This window comes from Sciurus carolinensis, chromosome 12 (assembly GCF_902686445.1).
Source record: "Sciurus carolinensis chromosome 12, mSciCar1.2, whole genome shotgun sequence".
NCBI lineage: Eukaryota > Metazoa > Chordata > Mammalia > Rodentia > Sciuridae > Sciurus > Sciurus carolinensis.
This window is the reverse complement of record NC_062224.1, coordinates 58532857-58557637: the sequence shown is the minus strand read 5'-3', so window position 1 is coordinate 58557637 and position 24781 is coordinate 58532857. Positions and strand designations below refer to the sequence as shown.

Here is a 24781-nt window from a genome sequence, read left to right as displayed (position 1 = left end):
CCCATCCAGTGTGTCTGGTTACTGCTCAGTAGTTTAATTTGATCAATTTACTGGTAGTAACTTCACCTGATCTACTTTGGAATCATAAGCTAATTGCAGTTATATGAATGCTTTCGTAAAAGAGCAGAGTCATTCTTGTTTTTTGGTCCTTTATTGCTGTGAGTTGACAGTTGCTTTAGTTTGGGTGAATAGTGAAATGTTTCGTCTGGAAAGGGGGAGGTCCAGTTCTTAAACTTTACCAAGAAAACGTCATAGGTAATAAGCATTGACTCAAAAGATGTTAGGTTATTAAGAAACTTGAAGATTCTAGACAAGAAATAGCACTGTTTTTTGGCTTCTGAGAGAGTTCAGGGGTATGAAGTCTTAGGCATAGCTGCTCTCTGCTGTAACCTTTAATGGCAACTTTTTGACTTCTTAATTGATGTTTATTTTGAGCTCTATGATTACAGTATGCTATTCGCGTATGCAGAGCAAAAAGGACAAAGGAAAGATACCGGAGGATTTTAGAGATCTAAGTGGACTGAAAATGCCTCTGGGCCTTGTGCATGAAATTGTTAGCTCTTGACACTTGGACCGCTACTGTTGGCTGTAAAAGATGCTTTTGTTTTCAGTTTATAACACAGAAAAGGTTGTTCATTGCGGTCATCTCCTCTTTCACAGTCTGAACATTCTTGGTATGAAGAAGGGAGAAATTTGGGGAAGCCAAAGGCCCAGTAACAAATGCAATTAAAAGTAAAAAATCATCTTTGCATGCTAATTTCATTTCCTTCCAAAAAAAATTTTTTTTTAAACCTCTCCTGGATCCATGAAACTTTGTAATTAGAAACTTACACATATCAGCATTTCCTTGTTGGAGCTCTTGGTCTAAAATTGGGCATGTTAGCCTCTGATTCTGAAGAGCCAGGAGGAAAATCTAAAACATTTGTCTTCTGACTGACTTAAATGTACCATCAAATTAGGAAGAAAAGAGCGTGCATGGAAAAACTGACAACAGTTACACAGTAACTAGGTGCAGTTATCCCTGGATCCTGCAGTGTCATGTTTTAAAATATTGTCCTTGACAGCATAAAATGTTAACAGAAGTTAGCATTTAATCATTTATTTCCAGTCATCACTCTACAAGATTCACTCTGAGAACCAGGTGTACACATACTATGTTGTAATGAGTTTCTTTTTGTGAATCATATGGTTTTTTTGTTTGCAAACAGTGGAAAGTTTCTCTTAAGCAAGATGGAGATTTGTTTGTTGAAGAGCGGCCAGCCTTAGGGTGACTGGAGACCAAGGCCACTCCTGGGATCTCAGCAGGCCAGAACTGGTAGCCTTTCTCTTTGGGATGTTTCTGTTAGGTGGTGACTGGCATTTTAACTCTTGCTTTCTTTGCTAATGAGACTCAAATTCCCAAGGGAGAGGAGCTCTTTGACTTCTGTTGGATCAGGTTTCCCTGTCTGGATCAATCACTGGGGCTAGGAGGATGATTACTATGATTTGCAAAGTAAGGGGGAAGAGGAGGGGTGAAACTGTTCAACAGCTGTAGCTGACCTGGAGTTAATTTCATCAAGAAAGATAGGTCTGAGGAAACATTTGTTCAGGATTGTTAGATTTGGAAATTGTTTTTCAACAGTCCAATGTACCTGTAGACCATTAGTGCTTTTTGGGGGAAAGAATATTTGGAGTTTTTTTTTTATGATTTTTAATTCTATTAAAATAATGAAAATTAGAGCTGTGTATTAATTTTTGAAAGCTAAGTTATATCAAACTGCTTTTCAGTTTTGAGAACATAGAATTTTAGTTCTGCCTTTTGTTTTTATTTTTCTCATAATTTCCAATTTATTTCACATAGCTCTACATTCGTATACAGTTTTTTTCCTTGGTCATGAGAAACTTAAAAATACTTAATTTTTATGTAGTTGATTTTGTTTTTTTTTTTTTTTTTGGTGCTGGGGATTGAAACTAGGTTCTTACACATGCTATGCATGTGTTCTTTATTTAATCTTAATGAATGCATGAATAGAATAATAGTACAAGAGAATTGATAAAATAAATATCCATATTAGAGCATATTTTGTGATTATCATGAGTTAAAGTTTGTTTCATGTATTGATTCATGTTAATACAATTAACTTGCATTTATTCTTGAGATGTCACATAAGAACATTATATAAGGCATCAAAAGCATATGTTTTTCCTCAAACTTGCCACACACCACTTTTGGAGTTACTTTCTGTTTGTTGGACTTTTGAGGAGGAGGATACATTTCAAAATTAAAAATGGTTCAAAAAATTGAGACATCTAAGAATCATTAAGAAAAGGTTTTCCTTATTGATATCATTAAGATCATTCTATTAAGGACTTAGGGGAGAAAATGTAAGTGCTTATTTACAACTGGTCACTAGTACCCCGTGGGGAAGTTGGGGCATGAAAAATTAATCTTGAAATACAAACTATGTAGAAGGAGTACTGAGATGAAGTAGAAGGAGCACTAATAAGGAATTTCTTGATGAGGAAATCTATGTATTAATAAATTTCAGTACATTGCCATATTTCAATGGAACCAGAAGACAACCTTAATTGTGTTTCCACTTTTTGTATGAATATACTTTTTTTTTGAAGTTAAGTAATATAGAACATGTAACTATAATACTTAAAGTATTTGTTCAATGCTGTGTGAGTGTCTGGGGTTGTAAGTTATAGGAATTTAGCAAAGCAGCAAGAGGTAATTACATTTAACTGTTAATATGAATATATGATCACTGCTTTTGTTGGTATAACTTATCAGGTTTGGTTTAGGGAAAATTAGGATTGAGAAGAGAAGAGTACAACTCTAAAAGCAGGACAGCAACAAACTATCTTCTGTCATTTTATGAAGTGCAATCTGGCCTCCCCAGTGTTACTTCCCAGAATCATTAAACATGATTAAGCAAGCATGTCCTTGTTGCTTATCCTGCACATGCTGGGTAGAGTTGCCCAGGTGGGAAGCAGCTCCATCTGCCATTGTAATTTGTAGGTGGGAGCTTAAGGTGGTGGTCAGCAATGGTGTTTGTATTTGGAGCCTCTTTGTTTTGCTAATTGCTAATGGATGTGACCTCTCCTTGGACCAGCATAGCCAGTCTTTGAGGTCATTTGTCCTGAACCCCCAAAGTCAATTCTGCAATTTCACACAATCTATAAATAGTTGAGGTTAGCATTTAAATAGGCACTTCAAATTTGAAGCTTCATCTGTTGTATTTTATGAAATATGGCAATGTACTGAAATTTATTAATACATAGATTTCCTCATCAAGAAATTCCTTATCAGTGCTCCTTCGACTTCATCTCAGTACCCCTTCTACATAGTTTGTATTTCAAGATTAATTTTTCATGCCCCAACTTCCCCACGGGGTACTAGTGACCAGTTGTAAATAAGCACTTACATTTTCTCCCGTAAGTCCTTAATAGAATGATCTAGGGTTATTCTGAACATATTTAACCATATTCAGTTAAGCAATTTAAATGATATTTAAACCATAAAATGATCCTGTGGTATTGGTTATTGAAAAATGTTGGTTAATATTTGAGTGAACAAACCTTATATCAAATTATAATTTCTTGTCTTTTATAGCTCAACTTTTCCAACCTAAATTGTGTATTAACTTGGACAAACTTAAAGGAATTAAGCCAATTTATCCCCCAGAGTTATCTATCACAATCATCTGCTTAAAAAAAAAATCTGTCCATCTATATTAATCATCATCTTTCATGGTTGTGAAAATGTTTAAGAGAATAGGCTTTTGTTATACAACAAAAATATTGTCATGCACTACCAAATTAATTGCTTTGCCAAATAATTGTATTAGTGTATCTGTAAAAATAATTTTGTACAAATTAGGAACCTTACATTAAGGGTCTAATAAATATAGAGTAATCTATTCTTTATATTAGGTAAATGATGGATTTTTTTAAAAACTGGTTTTGCTTAGACACAGGTTGAACATCACTTATCCAAGACACTTGAGACCACAGTGTTTCAGATTTCAGATTTCAGATTTTTAATTTGTGAATGAAATAGTTTCATGGTGTGGAATTTTCTACTTGTGGCATCATGTTAGCACTCAGAGTTTCAGATTTTGGGACTTCGGAAGGGATATCCAACTTATTGCTTGTCTCAAAGTTACCAATACTTTTATAATAATTAGTTTAGATTTGTTAAATTTAGTGATTTATAATAATTTAGTATTATGCAATTTTATCAAATTCGCACTTCCCTTAATGAGCTTCATGTTCTTAAAAGTATTTTTTTTCCTGAAAGTTTAGGAGAGGTTTTCTAAATCATATGTAAAATATTTTGGAGGCTAAATTGGTATGAAGGATTAAGAACAATTAAAATACTGGTAACAATTGTCTCGTGAGTTATTTCAGTAAGCCTAAATTAAAATCACTATGTTTGGCCAGGTGTGGTGGTTCACATGTGTAACCCCAAAGACTTGGGCAACTGAGGCAGGAGGATCCCAAGTTCAATGCTAGCTTCAGCAACTTAGTGAGGCCCTAAGCAACTTAGCTAGACCCTCTCAAAAAGTAAAGAGTGCTGGGGATGTGGCTCAGTGGGTAAGCCTAGGTTTCAATACCTGGTAACAAAAAAAGAAAAAAAACCCACTATATTCTTTTGGTATGTTTTAGAATTCTACCAGAATCATGATAAATTTGCCTAAGTGTAAATAATAAAAATATATACCAGGATGTTTATTGCAACATTGTTTCAAATGGCAAAAGATTAGAAATAATCCAGATGTTATGGAGCTAGTTTAATAAGTTGTTAAATATCCAAGTACAAAATAGTATAATGTAGCCTTAAAAGAATGGGATGGTTCTGTTTGCAAGGTTATGAATTGAGCTCTAGAAATTGTTAAACACATAAAGTAAGTCTAGGAGTGTCTGCATGCTTGCATGCATGAGCCCCTGGGTTTGATCCTCAGTGCAAAAAAAAAAAAAACAACAACAAAAAAAAAAAAACAAGCTGCTCAGGTGTATATACAGTCTATTACTCTTTGTATATATAGAATACAACAATATATAAATGTGTTTTTTAATGCATAAAGTATCTCAAGAGGGACACCAAAAACTTGTGTTAACTGTTTGCCTTGTAACAAGCATATGAGAAGACTTCCCATTTTGTTGTGTATGCTTCTGCACGTTTTGGAATATGTATCATATACAGTCATTTCCTTTAAAAAAAAAAAGGCAAAAAAAAAATTCATCTGTTTCCTTGTTGATATCATCTGAAAGAGATGTTGCTTAAAATTCCTGCTCTGTCATCTTTGTCTTGCCCTGCACCCACCATCTTGTAGACTACGTAGCCCCAAACTGTCAAATGTGTTGGATTTTTTTTTTTTTTCAATAAATACATGAAGTATATTAGTCTTCAAGCAAAGTATTACTTTAAACTGTGAAAAAATAATGTAGATAAGCATTTGCTTTCTGAAGGTTTTTTAACTGGATCTGTTTTTCTGGTGTATTTATGAATTCATGATCCATGATGATTCCATAAAAATTAAATAACTCATGTTTTTAAAGATAGCCTTGTAATCAAGTTAGTCATTCTCAGGAGATACAGTTTTGACTTTTTTTTAATGTCACAACAAATGTGTTAAGGTTGTTTCATGTTCCTAGTTGGCTATTTAATTTTAAAACTAAGTATTTTTTCATGCTTTATAACTTAAAATTAGAAGAATTATCTGATCACTCATATATTTTCAGCCTTACTTGGACCTAACTTTTATAATTTGACATTTTGTTTTTTATTGACCATGTAGGCAAAAGTTTCATAGAGTGGAAATTACATCATGACTTTGTAGTGTGGTTCTGAACATAAAAGATTCCTTGACTCCATGGATTGTATTATCTAGAGTTGAGAAGGTTCTGGGGATCTGTCACTAACCAAATGCAGAAGACTGATTTATTCATTAGAGTCTTCGGAAAACAATATTTGGGGGAGTTACTTGGGAAACATTCTAGTTGTTAAGTGCATATAAAAATACAAATTTCAGATCACAAAGTTGCTTGCTTGACATATTTTAAGGACAGTGGGAATTATATGAATATTTACATCAAGTTAGGGTAATGGGTTTTTGTGGGGGCGATAAGGGGGAATTGAACTCAGAGACATCCCCAGTCCTGTTTTGTATTTTATTTAGGGACAGGATCTTACTGCCTCACTTTTGCTGAGGCCGGCTTTGAACTTGTGATCCTCCTGTCTCAGCCTCCCAAGCTGCAGGGATTATAGGCATGTACCACCCCGCCCGGAAGTAACTCGTTTTTTTCTCCCTGGTCCTGGGAATCAAACCAGGGGCACTCTATCACTGAGCTACATCTCCAGCCCTTCTTATTTTTTATGTTGAGACAGGGTCTCTAAGTTGCTGAGGCCAACCTCAAACTTAGGATCCCCCTACCTTAGTCACTGGGATTATAGGTATGCACCACCAGGTCTGGCTAGATTATTTCTTTTTATCTTAGAGATATTTTTGGTGTAAATAAAATATCATGGATAATTAGATTGCTATATCTTGCATAATACCGAAGACAGACTAATGAACAAATTGTTCTATGTACTTTTTCAGTTGTATTCCCCCCAATTTTTTTTTTTTTTTTTTTTAAACAAAGGGATATGACTTCCCTGTCTTCCAGAAACCTGAATTCTCCAATTTATAGATCCTTTTAGGGTAATCACTCACAGGTATTATAGTAGGGATAGAAAACAAGCAAACTGTTTTAAAGCCTTTAATGAAGGCAGTATAGTTGACAAATATTTGAACTTCCTTAAGTGATACTAACACTTAAGCAGGAATTCATTAATTCACTTTGAAAGGAGATATATTATCTGTCATATTTATTACCAGTCTCAATTTTCTCTTATATTTCAGGGAGGAAATAATGCTGGCCATACAGTTGTTGTAGATTCTGTGGAATATGATTTTCATCTTTTACCCAGTGGAATAATTAATCCAAATGTTACTGCATTCATTGGTAAGTATTTAAATTGAAATGTGTGGGGATTGATAATACTATTCATTTTTAATTATCAAAACTGATTTCATTTCTCACTATTAGGTTCATTGACCATGGTACCCTCTGGAATATACTGACTTTGGCTCTTTGTTACTCTTTCAGATCTTTTAGCAGGAATACTTTCTGGAATGGTTATTTTGCATGCATCTTAGAACATTAGCAGTCTTAATTCTATAGAAGAATTCAATCATCAAGTCACTTTTCTAAACACTTTATTTGATTCTGAACCCTGTAACAAGTGATAACAATGTATTTTCTACTTTTAAAATTTTTAAAATGCTGTTCGTATTCTAAATTGATTTTATGACCATTTTAGTAGAGTGTGATTCCCCAATTTGAAAGACATTGATCTAGAGTCTACCATGACCAAAACTACATAGTTTCTTTCAGAATAATGGTTCACTTTGTTTTAAAGAAATTTCAACTTGAGTGTAATTATAGTGCTTTTATATTCTAATTATGGGCTTTTATATTCTAATTATGTGTATTATAATCTATTATGTGTTTACATTATACCACTGTTTAAATTGCATTAGTATTTCTGTGGTAACTCCCTGATAAATCAGAATGCCTTATTAATCAAAGTACCTTAACTCTTCTCTTCTAGATGGTTATTATAGCTGTCTATATTTTAATATGTTATACACACACTATAATTACAGATGTTTAAGGTCTACCTTTAAGGTTCAAGGTCCAGGATTATTTGTTTTCCTCTAGGAAATGGTGTGGTAATTCATCTACCTGGATTGTTTGAAGAAGCAGAGAAAAATGTTCAAAAAGGAAAAGGTATGAAAAAATAAGTGCAATTGATAACCTGTTATTTTTTGTACAGTTTTATTAGGATCTCATGCTAGAGAAACTTAACATTTCTGTTGTACATTTTAAGTTTTGTGGTTACTGTAGAACAAATTTTTGGGTGTCAGTTACTAAATTCCATTCATTATAATTAGTATTTTAAACAAACAAACAAACAAATGAAACATAATGCCCTTGTGTAGGTCCTGATTTATTGACACATTACTCACCTGCAAACTTTATCTTAAGGTATCTAGAAATTACTATGTGTTCATGGCACAGTTCTAGGAAGGTCATGAGTTGCTCATTGTCAATCTCGTTTCCTAGTTCTGGAGCTCTCCTTTGGTTCCTGCAACCCCAAGATTAGAGGGGGTTGTTTTCCTCCAAATGAAGGGAATGCTTTTATGCACTATAACCATTCCTATTGCCTTTAAAGAAATACCCTTGAATGTTTACCTTTACTGATCAACTTAGCAACCTCCTTGAGGTGTGAAGGGAATTTAATAATAATTAATAATTCATGATTGAGGAAAATCATTAGTATAGTTTCCCTTTAGATGACCTCAGACTTAAAATACTCTGATTACTGTTGTTGAAGTTTATTGTTCAGGTTTAAAAGCAGCAGTCCTTCCTCAAGTGTTCTTAACAACTGGATTGAACTTTACAGAACCCTATCTTGCTTCCATCTTTGTTTTCTCCTGCCTTCTCACAAAAACTGTCCTAGTCTGGGCTTTCTAAGTTGGTCAACTTGGGGTTCCCATGCTGGTCTCTGCCCTTCTTTTTCTCCTTTTAAATTTTTTTCCTATCCTTTTTTCCTTCTGGCCTATTTTACCATGCTGTATCCTTTCCTAGGCTTCTTTGTAATATTTTCCTTAGGATATTCCCTATATAAAAATATGTAAATGCATATTTACATGTCAAAAACAACTGTAAAGGAGGTTTACCTTTTAGCACATTATTTACTGAGAAGGAGGTTCTTTTCCTTAATCTTTACAGAATAAACTCTCAAATCTTCAATATTATCATGTACTAGGCAAATGTTCTACCACTGAGCTACACCTCAACCCCTACAATTATTTGTAGTGTCAAATAGTTTTGAAAATAGAACTTGGTGGTTTATCTTTAGGATGCAGATATAGCCTACCAAGGTACTGCCTTTAAAGAAAATTATCTGTTTGGATTTGTTTATCTAGTCATTCAACAGCTCCCCACCACCTTTTTTTAAACAAACATTTATTGGATGAAGAGCCCTGTACTATGAAAACTCATGACCCCTGCTCTCAGATATTCACAGTTAAGTGAGGAGATACATATTTTTAGTTATAATTCAGTGTAATAATTGACAATACTTTAGAACAATTAAAAAGTTTACTATTTTGTTTAGTCACACTTTCATTAAATATTTTTTTGGGAAGGATGCTATTCCTAGAATTAACTCCCTCTCTTAAATTTCTTCCCTTGCTAGGTACCTACTCCCCACCCCACATCCATCAAAAATATTTTCTTACCATTTGCTTTTTGGATTCCTGGAAGTATCTTATGTGAATATAACTGAATTTAGACTAGAGTTTTCTAGAGTAAAACATTTGGAGAGATAAGAGAGTAAATGAGTTGTATATTGAAGGAGTAACAGGTAAGAAAATTTGTTACACATGATGTTTCCTATGCAGAAGAAAATACCCAAAAGTAATTATTTCAGTAAAAAACAGTTTTAGACATTCTGTTTATTAAGAAATTAAGATTTAAGAAAAGATTCATTTACCCAGAATGCTTGATAAAATGTATCTTTTCTCCCCTTTTAGGTCTAGAAGGCTGGGAAAAGAGGCTTATCATATCTGACAGAGCTCATATTGGTAAGGAGGACATATAACATTTATTTGTTAACTATCTTTTTTTCCCCTGAATATATAAAATGAAAGCCTTTAGTACCTAATTTTGTCTCTAATGTTTTATTTAACCTAGGAAAGATGGATTGTAATTGAGTTCCAAATATATCAGATCTTACTGATTTTTTTTTTTTTTTTTTTTTTTTTTTTTTTCCTTTTTTTCTTTTGATACTAGGCTAAAATAAACATTCCTGTAGACAGGGTTAGCTAAGCAAGTGAATAACAAAAGCAGTATTTCATGAGACATTTTAAATTTTATTTAAATTAAGCCATATTGAAATACAAAGAGCATTTATAAAGAGCACATTAATATTTGAGTAAAAGTACATCTTCCTTTTGGCAAATCTTTAGAGTGACTCTGTGCCTACAATATAATAATTACTGCTTTTCATTCAGACTAGTCTTTTCCTCCATTAATTAGAGCAAACTCAGCTCTAAAATTAATTTTAACCACCACTAATAAATTTGAGGTTTTCTTCCCTTCTATGTCTAAGTTAATAGAATTGTTAATTAGCAGTGACATAGTTAAGAGACAATAACCAAAACAGAGAAACTGGTGTATGATAGATCTGAACGCAAACTGTGTGTGTCCTGAGGCAGAAGCTGCTAAAGTTTTAGCATTGACCCCTACTTAAGAGGTAACTTTCATCAAGGTTCTTCTAGTATTTCTCGACCAAGTACAGAAATCAAATAATGGTGTCTTCATATAACAGCCCAGACTTGAATCCTGCCCATAATCTTATTAACCCAATAAAATAACTTGTTTGAAGTACACTGTGCTGAATTAACATACCATTTTATGTTAAAATGTCCTTTTTTGCATTACAGTGTTTGCCATGGGCTTCTCAATATAAAATTCTGAAAAGAATAATTTTGTGTTATCACAGCAAAACTTTTTTACATTAATATAATTATCCCATACATTGTCTATGAGTAGAATAGTTATTCTTGTTTTATACTCAAGGTTTTGATAGCTGTTAGTGTAACTAGATGAAATGTAGGAATACTTTGGTATTTTCCAAAAATTCAAGTAGACTTGTATTAGTTATCTCAACTGAATGTGTTTAAACTATGAAAATATGAATCATCAGTAATACTTGGATTTAAATGAAATCTTTTTTATTTCCAGAATATTTAATTACATAGGTATATAACCAAGACAAAAAAGAAACAAGCATAATAGCATGTAATTTGGATAAGGACAAAGGTATTAATTTGCCTGTCAGAGGAAGGAGGTTGTAAATCTGTCATTTTTGGTGCCCATTTTCAGCATCTGATTTTTAAAAATATATTTTAGTTATTGGCTTATGATAGAACTTTATCTTAAATTTTTTATATTCTGATGTACAAAGAGTTTTTCCTTACTATCTTAGACACATGAGGAAAAATATTTTTATAAAGTACTTCAGTGATTTTTTCCCCCCTTTTTTATACTCAACTACTCATTAACCTTATTCTGTTACACAAATCATCTTTAGTTTCTTCTTCGTGGTTTTTGTATTTAGCCGTTTGTTATCCATTGCCCCTGCATTGTGGATACAGTAAAGCATTGCGTTAGATGATGAAAACCACTACTTATCTTCAGAACTTTCCAATGGTCCTTTATGGTCTGCTATGCAAAATTTGTTACCTTAATTAGTATACCACAATTTAGGATTTCAAAATAAATAATAACTAATACCTAACATTTAATCTCAGTGTACATAATCGGATAGTTTGGCTATATGTGAATATAAATGCGCTGATGCTATCAGTCTGTCAGAAAGAGCAAAGTGTTAAGAGATGAATCTGTTTCTACCCAGTTTCTCTATTTTCCTTCTTCATGTAAATGCTTTGGGTTCATTACTGATGGTTTGCTTGCTTGGGTATAGCACAGTGACTAATCAAGTCACTTAACTGCTTTAGACACCAAAAAGAAAAGACAGTAGATAGGCAAAAGGGTCAAAAGACCACAACCAACGTAAATCAATATTTTAAAATTTTTATTTATAATTTTATTATGTTTCTTTCATAATGATTTTTTTCTTTTCCATTTATGTGTGCCCTTAAATGAAATCATTTCTGATGGAAAAATGGTCCTAGAGAAGATAAGGTCACTAAAATTTAGTTGTTAGTAGTAATATGTATCATAGTGCATATGTATGCATAAAAATGCATATTATTAAAAAGCCTATATGAAATAAGTATGTTAATATGATCATTTCTATAGTTCTATCATGATAAAATCTACATATATGTTAATATTATCAATTTTGTAATGGTGAAAAGGAATAAATACTGTCATTAAAAAAAAATCAAATAGCTAACTGAAAATTGACTGAGGATCATTGCTACGAAACCACGTTAAATCTTTGCTTCAGTGACTCTCCCCTCTCACAAAACTGAAAGGACAGTTCCTTAAGCTCTGTAAATTATTTCCAAGACTTTAAACAATAAATTCCCATAATGTCATGAGATTAAGCGTGTATCAAGTGTGTTAGGTAATATTGAGCATAGTATAAGAGAAGGAACTATCAACTTGTAATTTTGGGGATTTGGATCCAAGTCTTGATTGTATGTCCCCTGGCAAGTCCTTTATCTTCCAGGCATTAGTTCCCTAGTTGTGACCATGTAGGAAACAATTTTATCTGTTTTATTTGTATTGAAGCTCAACAACTAACTTAGGTGACTTACCCCACTTTGCCAAAATGTACTTTTTTTTTTTTTATCTTGAGAGACATTGTTCTGGAGTTTTCTTTGGTTTTAGGGCCTTCCATTTTTCGAAAAGAGTATGTATTATCCTTTTAACTTTTGTATACTCTTAGCAAAATGCCTCTTTCTGCTCTTAGTAATTTGTATTTTCTCCCTCTTTATCTTGATTAATCTAACTAGAGTTTTTCTCATTTTATTGCTTTTGATTTTTAAAAAATAAATATTTGATTTTGTTGATTTTTCTGTTTTCTATTTCATTAGTTTTAGTTTTTCTGTTCTTTTTACTTTCTTTGATTTTAATTTGCTCTTTTCCTAGCCTCTTTAGATCATAGATGTTTCTTTTCTAGTACAAGTTTTTAAAGCTGTATATGACCCTTAACATTACTTTAGCTATGTTCCACAAATTTTGACATTTTGCGTGTTCATTTTCATTCATTTCAAAATAACTTGAATTTCTTTTTTGACCCATGAGTTATTGGCCATAATTATGTTTCTAAATATAGAAGATTTTCCTGATTTTGATTATTTCTAATGTACTTGTGGACAAAAAATATACTCAGTGTGATCCCAGTCTTCTTAAATTTGTGGAGACATGTTTTATGTTCCTGTATATTAGCTGTTTCGGTTAATCTTCCGCATGCACTTAGAATGTGTCTGCTGTTACAGAGCAGAGTTTTATTTAAATGTCAATTAAATCAAATTGTTTAGTAGTATTCAAATTTTCTATATATCAACTGATTTTCAGTCTTTGTGCTTTATTTATCACCGAGGATTGTTAAAACTTCAACAGTAATTGTGAATTTGCCTATTTTTCTTTTCAAGTTAGTCAGTTTTTATTTTGTTTCCTTTTAAGCTCTGTTAAGTGTATGTATACTTATAGTTATGATTTTGATAAATTAGCTTTTATAATTGTTATGAAGTGTTCTCTTTATTTATGGCAATATTTCTTTTCTGAAGACTTATTTGATATTAATATAGCCAACTAGAGCCCTCCTAAGGTGAATATTTGAATGAATAATCTTTAGGTTTATGGTGCATTTTTTTATAGACAGACTGTGTTAGGGTCTTGCTTTTCTTTCATTGCGACAGTTCATCTTTTAATTAGAATGGTTAGACCTTTTACTTTTAGTCTAATTTGTGTGGTTGGATTAATTTCTCTTCTTTGTTTTTATTTGTTTCTTATGTCTTTTTTCCTATCTTTTAACATTGAATATTTATAATTTCTCCACTACTAGCTTATTAGCTCTACTCCTTACTTTATTAATTTGGTAGTTGACTATCTCCTCTGTGTCCAGTAGACAAATTGTAGAAAAGACAAATTTAAAAATCTCCTAATGGAGTTACTAGTATAATAGTGAACACAAACAGTAAAATAAATATGTAATAAATGTAGCATGGCATATGGTGATAAATTTTGAGGTGATACAATATATCAGAGAAAGAAGCCAGTAGTGTCAGGCAGTTTGGAAGAGGTGAGTAGGAACCTACAGTTGTAGATGAAGTGACTGGGAAGCTTCACTGAGAAGTGACATTTGAATAAAGACCTACAGGAGGTATGAGAAAGCAAACAAAGAAGATATTGGCTGTGTTGAGGCTTACTGAATGTATTACAACATTAATTTTGTTAATAAAACTTAATTATAGGGCTGGGGGTATAGTGCAGTGGTAGTAGAATGTATCCTAAACAAACATGAGTTAGTTTAAGCCCTAGCATCAACACTCTCCCTGAAAAAAGGAAAAAAAAAAAAAAAGGCAAACTTAACTATAATAATAAATATAAGTAAATAAAATGGTGCTAAAATAATTATGACAGATGTACAGTTTTCTCTCATTTTTAAAAATTAGACCGAATTCCCAAAGCAGCTTCAAATAGATTGTTCTTTCAAAATCATAATAGTGGAGATAGAAGTCTCCATGTCATGATGAAGCCTTATGAGAATAATTACTCTGATTATACTAATAGCTTCCTGGGGTCTAGGAACACATTAGTTCTATTACAAAATGCTAAATTAATTTTTGAAAATATGATTCACCTGCTTTCCATCAACCATTTAATTGTGGTTTGCCAGTTGCCTTTTAACTTTGACAATAGAAAATAAAACATTTAAATGCAAATTCATTTTTTTAAGAGAAATTGCATGCTCTAAAGTCTCAGTCTTGTCATAACTGATTTGTAAGTTCAGGGCCTAATAAAACAACTCTTAAGAACAATTTTGACCCTACAAGTAAATAAGAAAGGCTGTTGACTGGGCAATAAGATAGGAACATGATAATAAACTACTCCCCAAAGCATAACAGTTTATTGGCTAAGGTCTAGAATCTATGTGTTAATAATAGGTTAATGATGCACACATACACACAAACCATATATTTTGTACTCTTAGTTACCATCTTCGTTAAAATATAGATTCTTATTAGTACTCTAAACAACTACTCTGACCTTTTTTAGTCATTATTTACTCCTTTTCATCAGAGGTACCCACTCTTCTTAGTTTTCTCATCATAAATTAGTTTTGTCTGAACTTTATATAAAATTATATAGTATGCAATCTTTCGTGTCTGACTTCCACAAACATTTTATGAGATTTATCTTTATTGTTACACAAAACAGCATTTTTTTTCTTTTTTGTTGCTATGTAGTATCCCATTATGTGGCTATACCACAATTTATCCACAGTACCATAATGAAAATTTAAGTTGTTTCCAACATTTGGACATATGTTGCTCTCAATATACATAGTTATAGATGTGTCCTGGTACATAGTATACCAGTGTGATTTTAAGGGTGTTGTTATTACTTAGTTCTGTAGCACTGAGTGAAATTTTGTTATACTGGATAATTTAAAATCACACAATACAAATTTAGCATCTGTAATGTAACTTACTACTGCACAAAATGTCAAAACTCATTCACCAGAGAAATCTATTACCATCTTAAAATGTTAGGTGATAAGCAGGGGAGAATACTACCTTGACAGTTTCCTCAAAACAAAGAAATTAGGGATGACTACTTACATGGATTTGAAGGGCAGGGTTAGTCAAGGGGTGGTTTTAGACTAGGATTTATCAAACTTTTTGAGTTTCACTATTTATAATTACAATGTTAGTCTTCTAATACTTCTAAATAGTTTTTTTCCCCTCAAAGGCACCACTAATTTCAAGAACCTTCTATCAGTTATTCTGTTAAAAACCTACACACATTTCAACTTACTTGGAGATGATGGCATCATTTGTGAAAATAAACCATAGTTACATGTACTAAAATTCATTGACTTGTATGCTTAAAATGGGCTGTTTAAAAATAAAACAAAACCCAAAAAGCTTTGGTTAGAAGTTTATAAATTCTAGACCTGCCTCATGTATAAACCAGCTATTCATTCAGTTAGTAAATATTGGAGAACTTTTTGGCACAGGAAATTAACCAGCAAGCTAAACTAATATTGTCCAAATGCTGAAGACTGTTGGTAGGGGAAGAGATGAAATGTGTGTGTAGGTGTAGGAAGAGGCATATTCTTTGCAGGAGAAGCATATGCCTTGTAGTTTAAGACTGAAAAGAATGCTGTTGTAACCAAAGGAGCAAGAAAGTGGCAGAGTATTGTTTAAGATGGAAGTACACACTACGCAAGAAAGCTACATCAAAGGAGAGTTGTATCTTTTTCTTTAGAACAACAGAAAGTCATTGAGTTTTAAGGGCAAGGGCGTGATGTCATTTTTATGTCTTGGAAGGATGGTTTTGACTGCACTGAATTATTTAGGTTAGAGATTTCCAAGAGTGGGAATAGGTACACACTTTAGTCTACTTTCAGTGAGAGGTGATGGAAGCTTAGTGAGGAAGAGGGAGGTGTCAAATGATTCCTAGATTTCTAGAGCTCAGAACTTGGAAGAAAAAAGGGTATCTTTGTAAACTGAACTTTATACAATTATAGGATAGGGTTTTCCAAAATTAGCTTCTTAATGACTCATTTTTGAAATCACGTAGACTGCAGTCAATCAAAGGCCTATTTTCATATTAATGTACCAGTTGGTATTATAATCTTTACTCCTGCCTTTATCACTTTTTAAAATTTATATAGACATTGTGAAATGAGGCCCAAGGGATTTATAACTTCAGTAATTTGAAATGCAATATGTTTTGTTTTTGTATATTCTTGTTTCAAAAACAACCATGATTTTGTTTTATTTCTCCTCAGTATTTGATTTTCATCAAGCAGCTGATGGTATCCAGGAACAACAGAGACAAGAACAAGCAGGAAAAAAGTATGATATTTTTTATACTGTTCAAGTACTTCTAGACCTTTATGTTTAAATTCTAGGACAGAAGTTTCAAAAAATGCTAGAATATCCTTTTTAGAATTCAGAGAAAATCAATAGAATTATGAAAATAAACTCACAGGAAATAGCATAAATAGAAATAGTCATATGTAACTTCATTCTTTGTGCTGATCTGACCTTAAGACCTGTGCATCTTTCTCATCTAACTCAAAGCTTGTTTTGATTTGGTTTTAAGTTTGGGTACCACAAAAAAGGGAATTGGCCCAGTTTATTCTTCTAAAGCTGCTCGAAGTGGACTTCGGATGTGCGATCTTGTTTCTGACTTTGATGGCTTCTCTGAGAGGTAACTAACTTGTGTTTCACAACTGAATACTTAGAACTTTTAAAACCTAGGGTGCAAAAATGGCCAAGTTAGTATTTTAGTTAAATAATGATAATTGGCTTTATTGTTACTACTGTATGAAATTCTGACATTTTTATTGTATTCTGATTGGTCTTTAATTTCAGATTTATTTCGTGAAAAATAACATGCTGATGACATATCAGTAGTATCCCAAGAAGACAAAGTCAGAATTATATTTAAGGATTCGAGTATCGGATGGTTTGCTGAGAAACAGAATTTTTTTCGGGGATATAGCAGTACTTTGGTGTAATCACCATGATCTACAGTCTTGATCTTTGGATTTTCAGGTCCAAAGATTCCATTATGTCCTCCTACCCAGAAATTATTAGCCTCTCAGGTCCTGGTAAATTTTTGTGTACCAAGTGCACCTTGAAAAATAGAAATGCCACACTGACACATACTCTGTAGAAAAATCTCCATGGAAACCTAATAAGCACCAAAAAATTATACAGTGGCTCAGTGATTGGGAGCTGGTTGTGTTAATATGTGGCATCAAGGCTATAATAATGTGCTATATCCTTTTGCAATTGTTTATATTTGTTGTACAGGAAAGATAGCTTAGAAGACTTTTAGAGACAAATTGCTAATGTCTGCCTCTTTTTACAAGCATCATGTATATCATCCCTTTCTGTTTTTTATTCAGTATAATACAGATTTAAGTCTTTGTTTATAGATTTCAATCCTACTGTTCTTCTTTCCTCCTTATACATACATCAGTGTCAGGATTAATTTGCTGCTTAGACCACTTATAATCTACAGAAGTCATTTAAATTCAGTGATATTATTTGAAACATTTTTAAAGAGCTAATGTTTTGATTTACCTGTATTTCTCAGGTTCAAAGTTCTGGCTAACCAGTACAAATCTATATACCCAACTTTGGAAATAGACATTGAAGGTGAACTGCAAAAACTCAAGGTAATGTTTTCTGACCTCTTTAGTGTCCTTTTAATGCTTGTTTGCTAAATTAGCCTCTAGATCTTGCATTCATTCCAGTTTTGTGTAAGACCTGGTAATGGAAATTTACAAGTTTGTCTAAAGGGTAGCCTGTTTGAATGACTTCGCTGAGTATGACTTACAAAAAATATTGGACTGGGAGCAAAAGTAGTATATCCTAAGTTAGGGACCAGATCATAGATCTAGATCTTATATGCATGGTAGGAAATTTAGCTTTGATCCTGGAGATAATAGAAAACTCTTTGATAATTTTGAGGAGCAGAAGCTTAGATTTGCATTATATAAAAGCCATTCATAGCAATTGGAGTGTAGTTCAGCAAAGGGACAAGTGAGGGATGATAATTTTTTAAGCAACCCATTTTAGGATTGATAGCTCATAGACTCTCTATATTCCTAAGAGACAAACAAGGTAACTGGCCAAAGATGAGACCCACATTAGGTAACTGTTAGGTGTCAGTGATGCTTAAGTTGGTCAGCAGTATAGTCTTCTACCTCTCCATCTTTCTGTTTCTTCATAATCACTGGTAAATTTCACATTGTTTCCTGTGTGTCTGATTGTTACTTCTCTAAAGTATCAACCTCACTTCCAGAACTGAATAGTAATCTACAAGCAGTATGCGATTCCAGAATAGTCATAGACCTTAGACCTGTCCACTCATTGATTTCCAAGAAAGACAAAAAATTTAAAAAAACCTCTGATGGAACATTCTAGATATTAGATATTTGTATTTTAGTGCATTGATTTTTGCTTAGAATAGATTACCATTTTCTTTAATAGCTGGAAATATTTATGGGCTGCAGTATGGGTGTGATTTTTCATTTCCATTTTAGAAATGTTCTGTGTGAATGTAAAGTAGATGAAGAATAATAAAATCGGGTAAGAAGATTTTTGAAGGCAAAGTTATGTTAAACCAGGTCTATAAGGAACAAGGGGTTTGATGAATAGAATGGTCATTTTAGTCATACAAAAAAAAACTAAAACAGGAATAAATAAGGAATTAGAAACTAGAGCCACGGAGGGGCCATACATTCATCAGTGGGTTTAACATACTTATATGTTTTCCATAGTTGAAACTAGGTTTTAGTGCAATTACACTATAGGAATTAGGGGAAGTTCTTGTTTATATTACATTTTTACTTGAATTCTGAAGTTAAATAGTATTTCTAAAAATTTAAATATGTTTTGAGAATTCTTTGTAATGCTTTATGTATAAAATATTTGATATTATCAATATTATGTAGATATTTTACAGTATTAGAATTATATGAAAAAGAGAGATATCAATCAGTTACTGATACTTGTGCGCTTGGCAATGTAACCTGTGGCCCTCAGCACATTATGATAATCACTTTGATGCATATTTCAAAATTCCTGGTTACATGGATTATAAATGCTGCTCTTCAGGTATCTCACAAAATTTAAAAGCATTATTGAATATAAATGATCAGTTCTAAATATTGCCTGAAAGCTGGTTTATGAAGTATGAGTACTTTGCTACTTGGAAGCTTTTTATTATTTGCAATGAGGTTAATATAGAACCTTCGAGTTTCATTTTATCTCTCTCTCTCTCTTTTTTTTTTTTTTTTTTTTTTTTTAATTGATGCTGGGGATCGAACCCAGGGCCTTGTGCATGCTAGGCAAGCGCTCTGTCAGTGAGCTTCACCCCCAGCCCTGTATCTAATTGTTCTTGAGCTAGTGTTTCTTTCTGGGCCTGGAGAATCAGCATGAGAGACCAAAGCTAATCCAAATGTTGCAATAAGATGAGCGCCATCACCAATCCTTTTCTACTTTGCATTTGTCAGTTTTCACTGTCATACAGCCAGGTAATTTATACTTATAATGGTTAATTGTAAGCGTATTAGTATACATGGAAAATGGTTTTTGTCTTTGTGCATAGGGTTATATGGAAAGGATTAAACCAATGGTGAGAGATGGAGTTTATTTCCTATATGAGGCCCTACATGGACCACCAAAGAAAATCTTGGTAGAAGGTGCAAATGCAGCATTGTTAGATATTGATTTTGGTAAGTGAGATGATTCATAGGGAGCTTGATGAAGCCTAAAGTGCTTGAGATATAAATAATTAATGTTAGCATTAAGGAGTTTCAAAATAACACTTTTAGCTTATGGTACTCAGGGATTATGAAAATTTGTCAACTTATGCCAAAAATTTTTAAGGGAATATTTTGGAAAACACAACACATATTGTTAAGTTTTATACTTATTTAGAAAAGAAATCATTTGGGTTCTATAAGTTGTGAATTTTAGTCTTTTTTAAAATAAGTATACATTGCTATTAAATATACACATTCTAAGAACTGTGAAAGTCTGTTGACACTGACTCACTGCCTGTGCATGAGATGGATTCAGAGTATTTCCTCCATCCTCAAAGGTTAATGCTTAATGTCTTCAATATATTGCCCCTTTAGTTGGTTGGTGGTTGCATCTAAACACTCTTTCATGATCATTATTGTTCTCAGCTCTTAACTGACACTTCATTGACTTTAAGAAAACCAAAGATATAGTAGATACATGATTTTGATACGATCAGGACTAGTCAATGAAAAAAAAATCTGGTGTCTAATAAGTTAAGTATGGAGGGGAGGGAAAAGTTCATCACTCTTAAATATCTTGTAGTTTGGGGATTATTCCTTGAATAAAGGTTAAAAGCTAGGGCAATGTTGAATACCACAAAATTCTTAGTGTGTTGCTATCACTCCAGGTTGCTGCTGCATCTTAAATATTCATGTCAGGGAGTCATTTGTTTTAAAGTAACAGGAGACTCCTCAAATATGTAGATGGGTTTCTGCATTTTATTCTTCTGCAATATACTAAGTGAATACCTACCATACAGAACTGATTCAGCAACTGCATGTGCTCATGAATCCTCTCCAATATAAGGACTTTAGTTAAAGTTCTAACCACCTACAACTTTATCTAATTACAAACAGAGTCAAAAATAAAACTTTAAGGTTTTGAGAGAGGGCAGTGTCAGTTATGTCAAGTCTGTCAGTTAACTAGAATATATGAAAATGGAGAATTTTAATGCTAATTCTGTTTCAAATTGTATATGTATATTTGTGTATCTTGATGTTTATTTCTTTTTTTAGGGACTTACCCTTTTGTAACTTCTTCAAACTGTACTGTTGGAGGTGTTTGTACAGGTTTGGGTATGCCACCTCAAAATGTTGGTGAAGTGTATGGAGTTGTGAAAGCTTATACCACTAGAGTTGGTATTGGTGCCTTTCCTACAGAGCAAGACAATGTAAGCCTATTTCCCAGTAAATTGAGTTTAAAAAATATGGAAAGAAAAAGTCATGCTTTGGCTTTTGTTTTTGTTTTTCTTAATAAGTTCTTGTTCCTGTGCTTTTCAGTTCATTTGCAAGGATTATTAAATGTGTTTGCCTTACAGTTTTCATGAAAACATCAAATTCAGTTGTTCTTAGAACAATTTGCTGGATTCATCTATTTTAATAAAAACGAATGACTCATTTTTAGGTTACAGCATTTCTTTTCTTTTTTTAAAATCTGTGAATCTTGATTTTTACTTATAAAACATCATAAGAAATATGAGTTTAAAAATAAACAGTAAAAAATGAAGCCCAAAGTGAATCTATTCCAAAAAGAGCCTCCCTCAGGTAAAATTCATTATCTCTATGTAATTCTACCTTCAGCTGAGGTATTTTCTGTAAGGTGTTTATCACAAGGAGACTTTCGCTTGTTATACAAACTCTAGCATAATTCCACTGCATTTATAATATTGGTATTCTAATTCATAGGTTTTATTTTCCATTTTCTAGGAAATTGGAGAATTATTACAAACAAGGGGTAGGGAGTTTGGTGTAACTACAGGAAGGAAAAGAAGATGTGGCTGGTTGGACCTTGTTTTACTCAAATATGCTCATATGATCAATGGATTTACTGCGTGAGTAGTCTACAGAAACATTTATTTCAGGAAATCATAGGACAATTCATGACCACAGGTTTAAGTTTAAGAGAATAAACTTGGGGTAGTATCCTAATAGAAAAATTTCACTCTTGAGCCTCCAAATTGAAATGGTAGAAGTGGACCAAGAAATAATGGAAGAATACATAAAGATAGGGGCCCCAGGTTAACTTGGTAATTATCTAAGGTTGGTAATAAAGAATCATGATGGTCTCACATATTTGTGTATAGAAGAAGACACAAATATGAAGGTAGGTAGGTGGATGGATGGGTAGGTGGGTAGAATAAGCACAATGTACGTATACAAAAGGGAAGCAGTATGGCATAGTGATTTTAGTGCATTGGCTTCATGTCTTCCTTCCTGAGTTCAAATCTCAGATCCAGACATTATGCTTGTGTCGCTAGGTGAGTTAATCTTTTTGTACTACAATTTTATTATCTTTAAAATGGTGATATCTTATTACCTACATCATGGAATATTTTGAAGATGAGGTAATAAATGTAGTGAGAACAGATAGTACACTGGCTCACTGAAAATGCTTAGTAAAAGTTATTAATGTATCTACATAAATATGTAAATAAATGTGTTTCTATCCATATTAATTAGGCTGAATTTCTAGCAAATACCAAAATAAGATTTAAAAAAAAAAAATAGTTGGTGGGCAAGAATCCCAAATGTAGTGTTTTATCTAATTTCCACAGATTTTCCTTTAAAAACCTGTTTTCCAGTCAGTTTATTGGGAAATTTTGATGTATCATGAAGAGGCCTTGATGTGTTTTCCTCACTTTTTGACACTTTCTGACCAGAAGGGTGGAGGTGATGGTAACCAGAGTGAAGAACTGAGGGATGATGGCATGTGTGTAAATGTTCTTATATTTTTGATCATCCATGTGGAACAGTTCTGCTGTGTCCCAGGGCCACAGAATGCATCCTTAACTCTAGGCAGCCCTCCCACAAATGTGTTGTTGATTGGTCATAAGAAAACCGAGCAAGAGTGTGTGGAGTCACAGTAAAAATCTGTTGTAATTTCTAGAAAGTAACTCAGTAGCATATTATAAAAAATATGCATTAATATATCATTTTCTAGTTGTTTTATGTGTGGCATGCTTTAAAATATAATTCTAACAAGTTTTCAGAATTGCTTTGGAACTTTGAGCTTTGCATGAATTTTTTTTTATTCCTGCATCAATCAAATTTGACATTAGGGACTTTAAGAATTCGCTATTTTAATATTGTCTTTTCTTCTGAAATTAGGTTGGCCCTTACCAAGTTGGATATTTTGGACATGTTTATGGAAATCAAAGTTGGAGTTGCTTACAAGTTAGATGGTGAAATCATACCTCATTTCCCAGGTACTCTTTTTTTTTTTTTTTTTTTTTTAAGCTGTCTAAAGAACATTGTAAGATGAATATAGCAGAGCAATTTTATAAAGTCGTTCTGTGTAATTTATAATATATAGCTATAGGCTTCATATGGTCTTTAGGAATAGTGCAAATAGCATGTGATTTATAACTGCTATTCTTTTTCACAATAATCGTGTACTCAAACTCAAAATAAGAGAGAAGAAAGATGGCATTTCTCGATCATGCCGCTTCTAAGACTCTTCCTCCCTGTTTTGAAAGTGACTTCCAGTATAAGCTGAACATGGTGATACATGCCTTTAGTTGCAGCTGCTTGGGAGCCAGAGGAGGAGGATCACTTGAGCCCAGGAGTTGAGACCTGCCTGTACAATACAATAAAATCCCATTTCTTTAAAAGAAAGAAAGAAAGAAAGTAAATAAATAAATTTCCTTGGAAACATTCTTCCCTTCCTTGGGAATAATAGGTTAAAAGTTGCCTGCTTGTTTTGGTAAGCTGGCTTTCACTGCATTAACCCACCCTGAACTCCATGAGTGATTTTCTGTAATCTCTGTTCTGTGTTTAAAGTGAATGGTTAGAGGGTGACTTCTGACTTGAGGCATTAATGTGTTTTTTGAGGTGTATCTTTAGTCATAGGATTTCTACAGTTACTTAAGGAGTTCATAGATGTTTCAGAGCTTCCCAAAATAGATATTAAGTTTTAATTTAATCATCTGATGACTGAGTGTATATCTAATGAAGGAATATTGACTTGTTATGTATCATACCACAATACAGTTCACTCTTGAGCTGATTGGATTTATTTAACACTGCAAAATAAGTTCACCATTATTTGGGAATAGCTTCTGTGGGTTTTTGTTGAGTGTCTTTCCTCAGGAAATGTAAAGAGAAAGATTAGTAGGATAAATTATTCCTTATTGGACCATCACAGTGGGAAAGTAAAAGTAAATCTCAGTGAACTTTAATCTTGTCATACTGGATTTCATTTTACAAAAATCAAAGAAAGGAGTCACTGGAAAGGGTAATTGATCATCAAGAGGAGATAGGGCTGTTGTTACACAATTGTGGGAAGAATGGCACCTGATGGTACTTGGCATCTTAGTGTTCCCTAACCCTTCACTGACAGTAAATGACAAATAAATCAGCCAAGGCTTGAGAAAATGTATGGTGAGTTGATATTGAATATTTTTCTCCTTTACTACTAATTGCAGATTCCCATCACCTTCAGCTAACACATCTCCTGGTCTAGATGGCTTACCTGGTGAAATGCATTTTTCACAGACTTCTTTTTTTCCGTTATAAAAGACCAGGAATCAATATGGGGGTTCTGGCACCTATAAGATGTTTGTCCAATTTTATATTTGGTGACTGGGGATATGAACAATGGGTGAATCTGTGAACCCAGTGAACTTGTGGTGAGCTGGACTTGGGCCA

The 24781-nt window shown here is 33.0% G+C and overlaps 1 protein-coding gene across 1 annotated transcript in view; it reads left to right on the top strand.

Moving 5' to 3' along the window:
* The window catches only part of Adss2 (adenylosuccinate synthase 2), a 40554-nt gene that overhangs the window by 5096 nt on the left and 10677 nt on the right, over window positions 1-24781 (top strand). The window contains exons 2-11 of the mRNA XM_047520703.1: window positions 6894-6996; window positions 7756-7824; window positions 9636-9686; window positions 16601-16667; window positions 16918-17025; window positions 17920-18001; window positions 19939-20065; window positions 21152-21306; window positions 21842-21966; window positions 23243-23340. Coding sequence (XP_047376659.1) covers window positions 6894-6996; window positions 7756-7824; window positions 9636-9686; window positions 16601-16667; window positions 16918-17025; window positions 17920-18001; window positions 19939-20065; window positions 21152-21306; window positions 21842-21966; window positions 23243-23340 — 985 coding nt within the window. The remainder of the gene's footprint in view (window positions 1-6893; window positions 6997-7755; window positions 7825-9635; window positions 9687-16600; window positions 16668-16917; window positions 17026-17919; window positions 18002-19938; window positions 20066-21151; window positions 21307-21841; window positions 21967-23242; window positions 23341-24781) is intronic.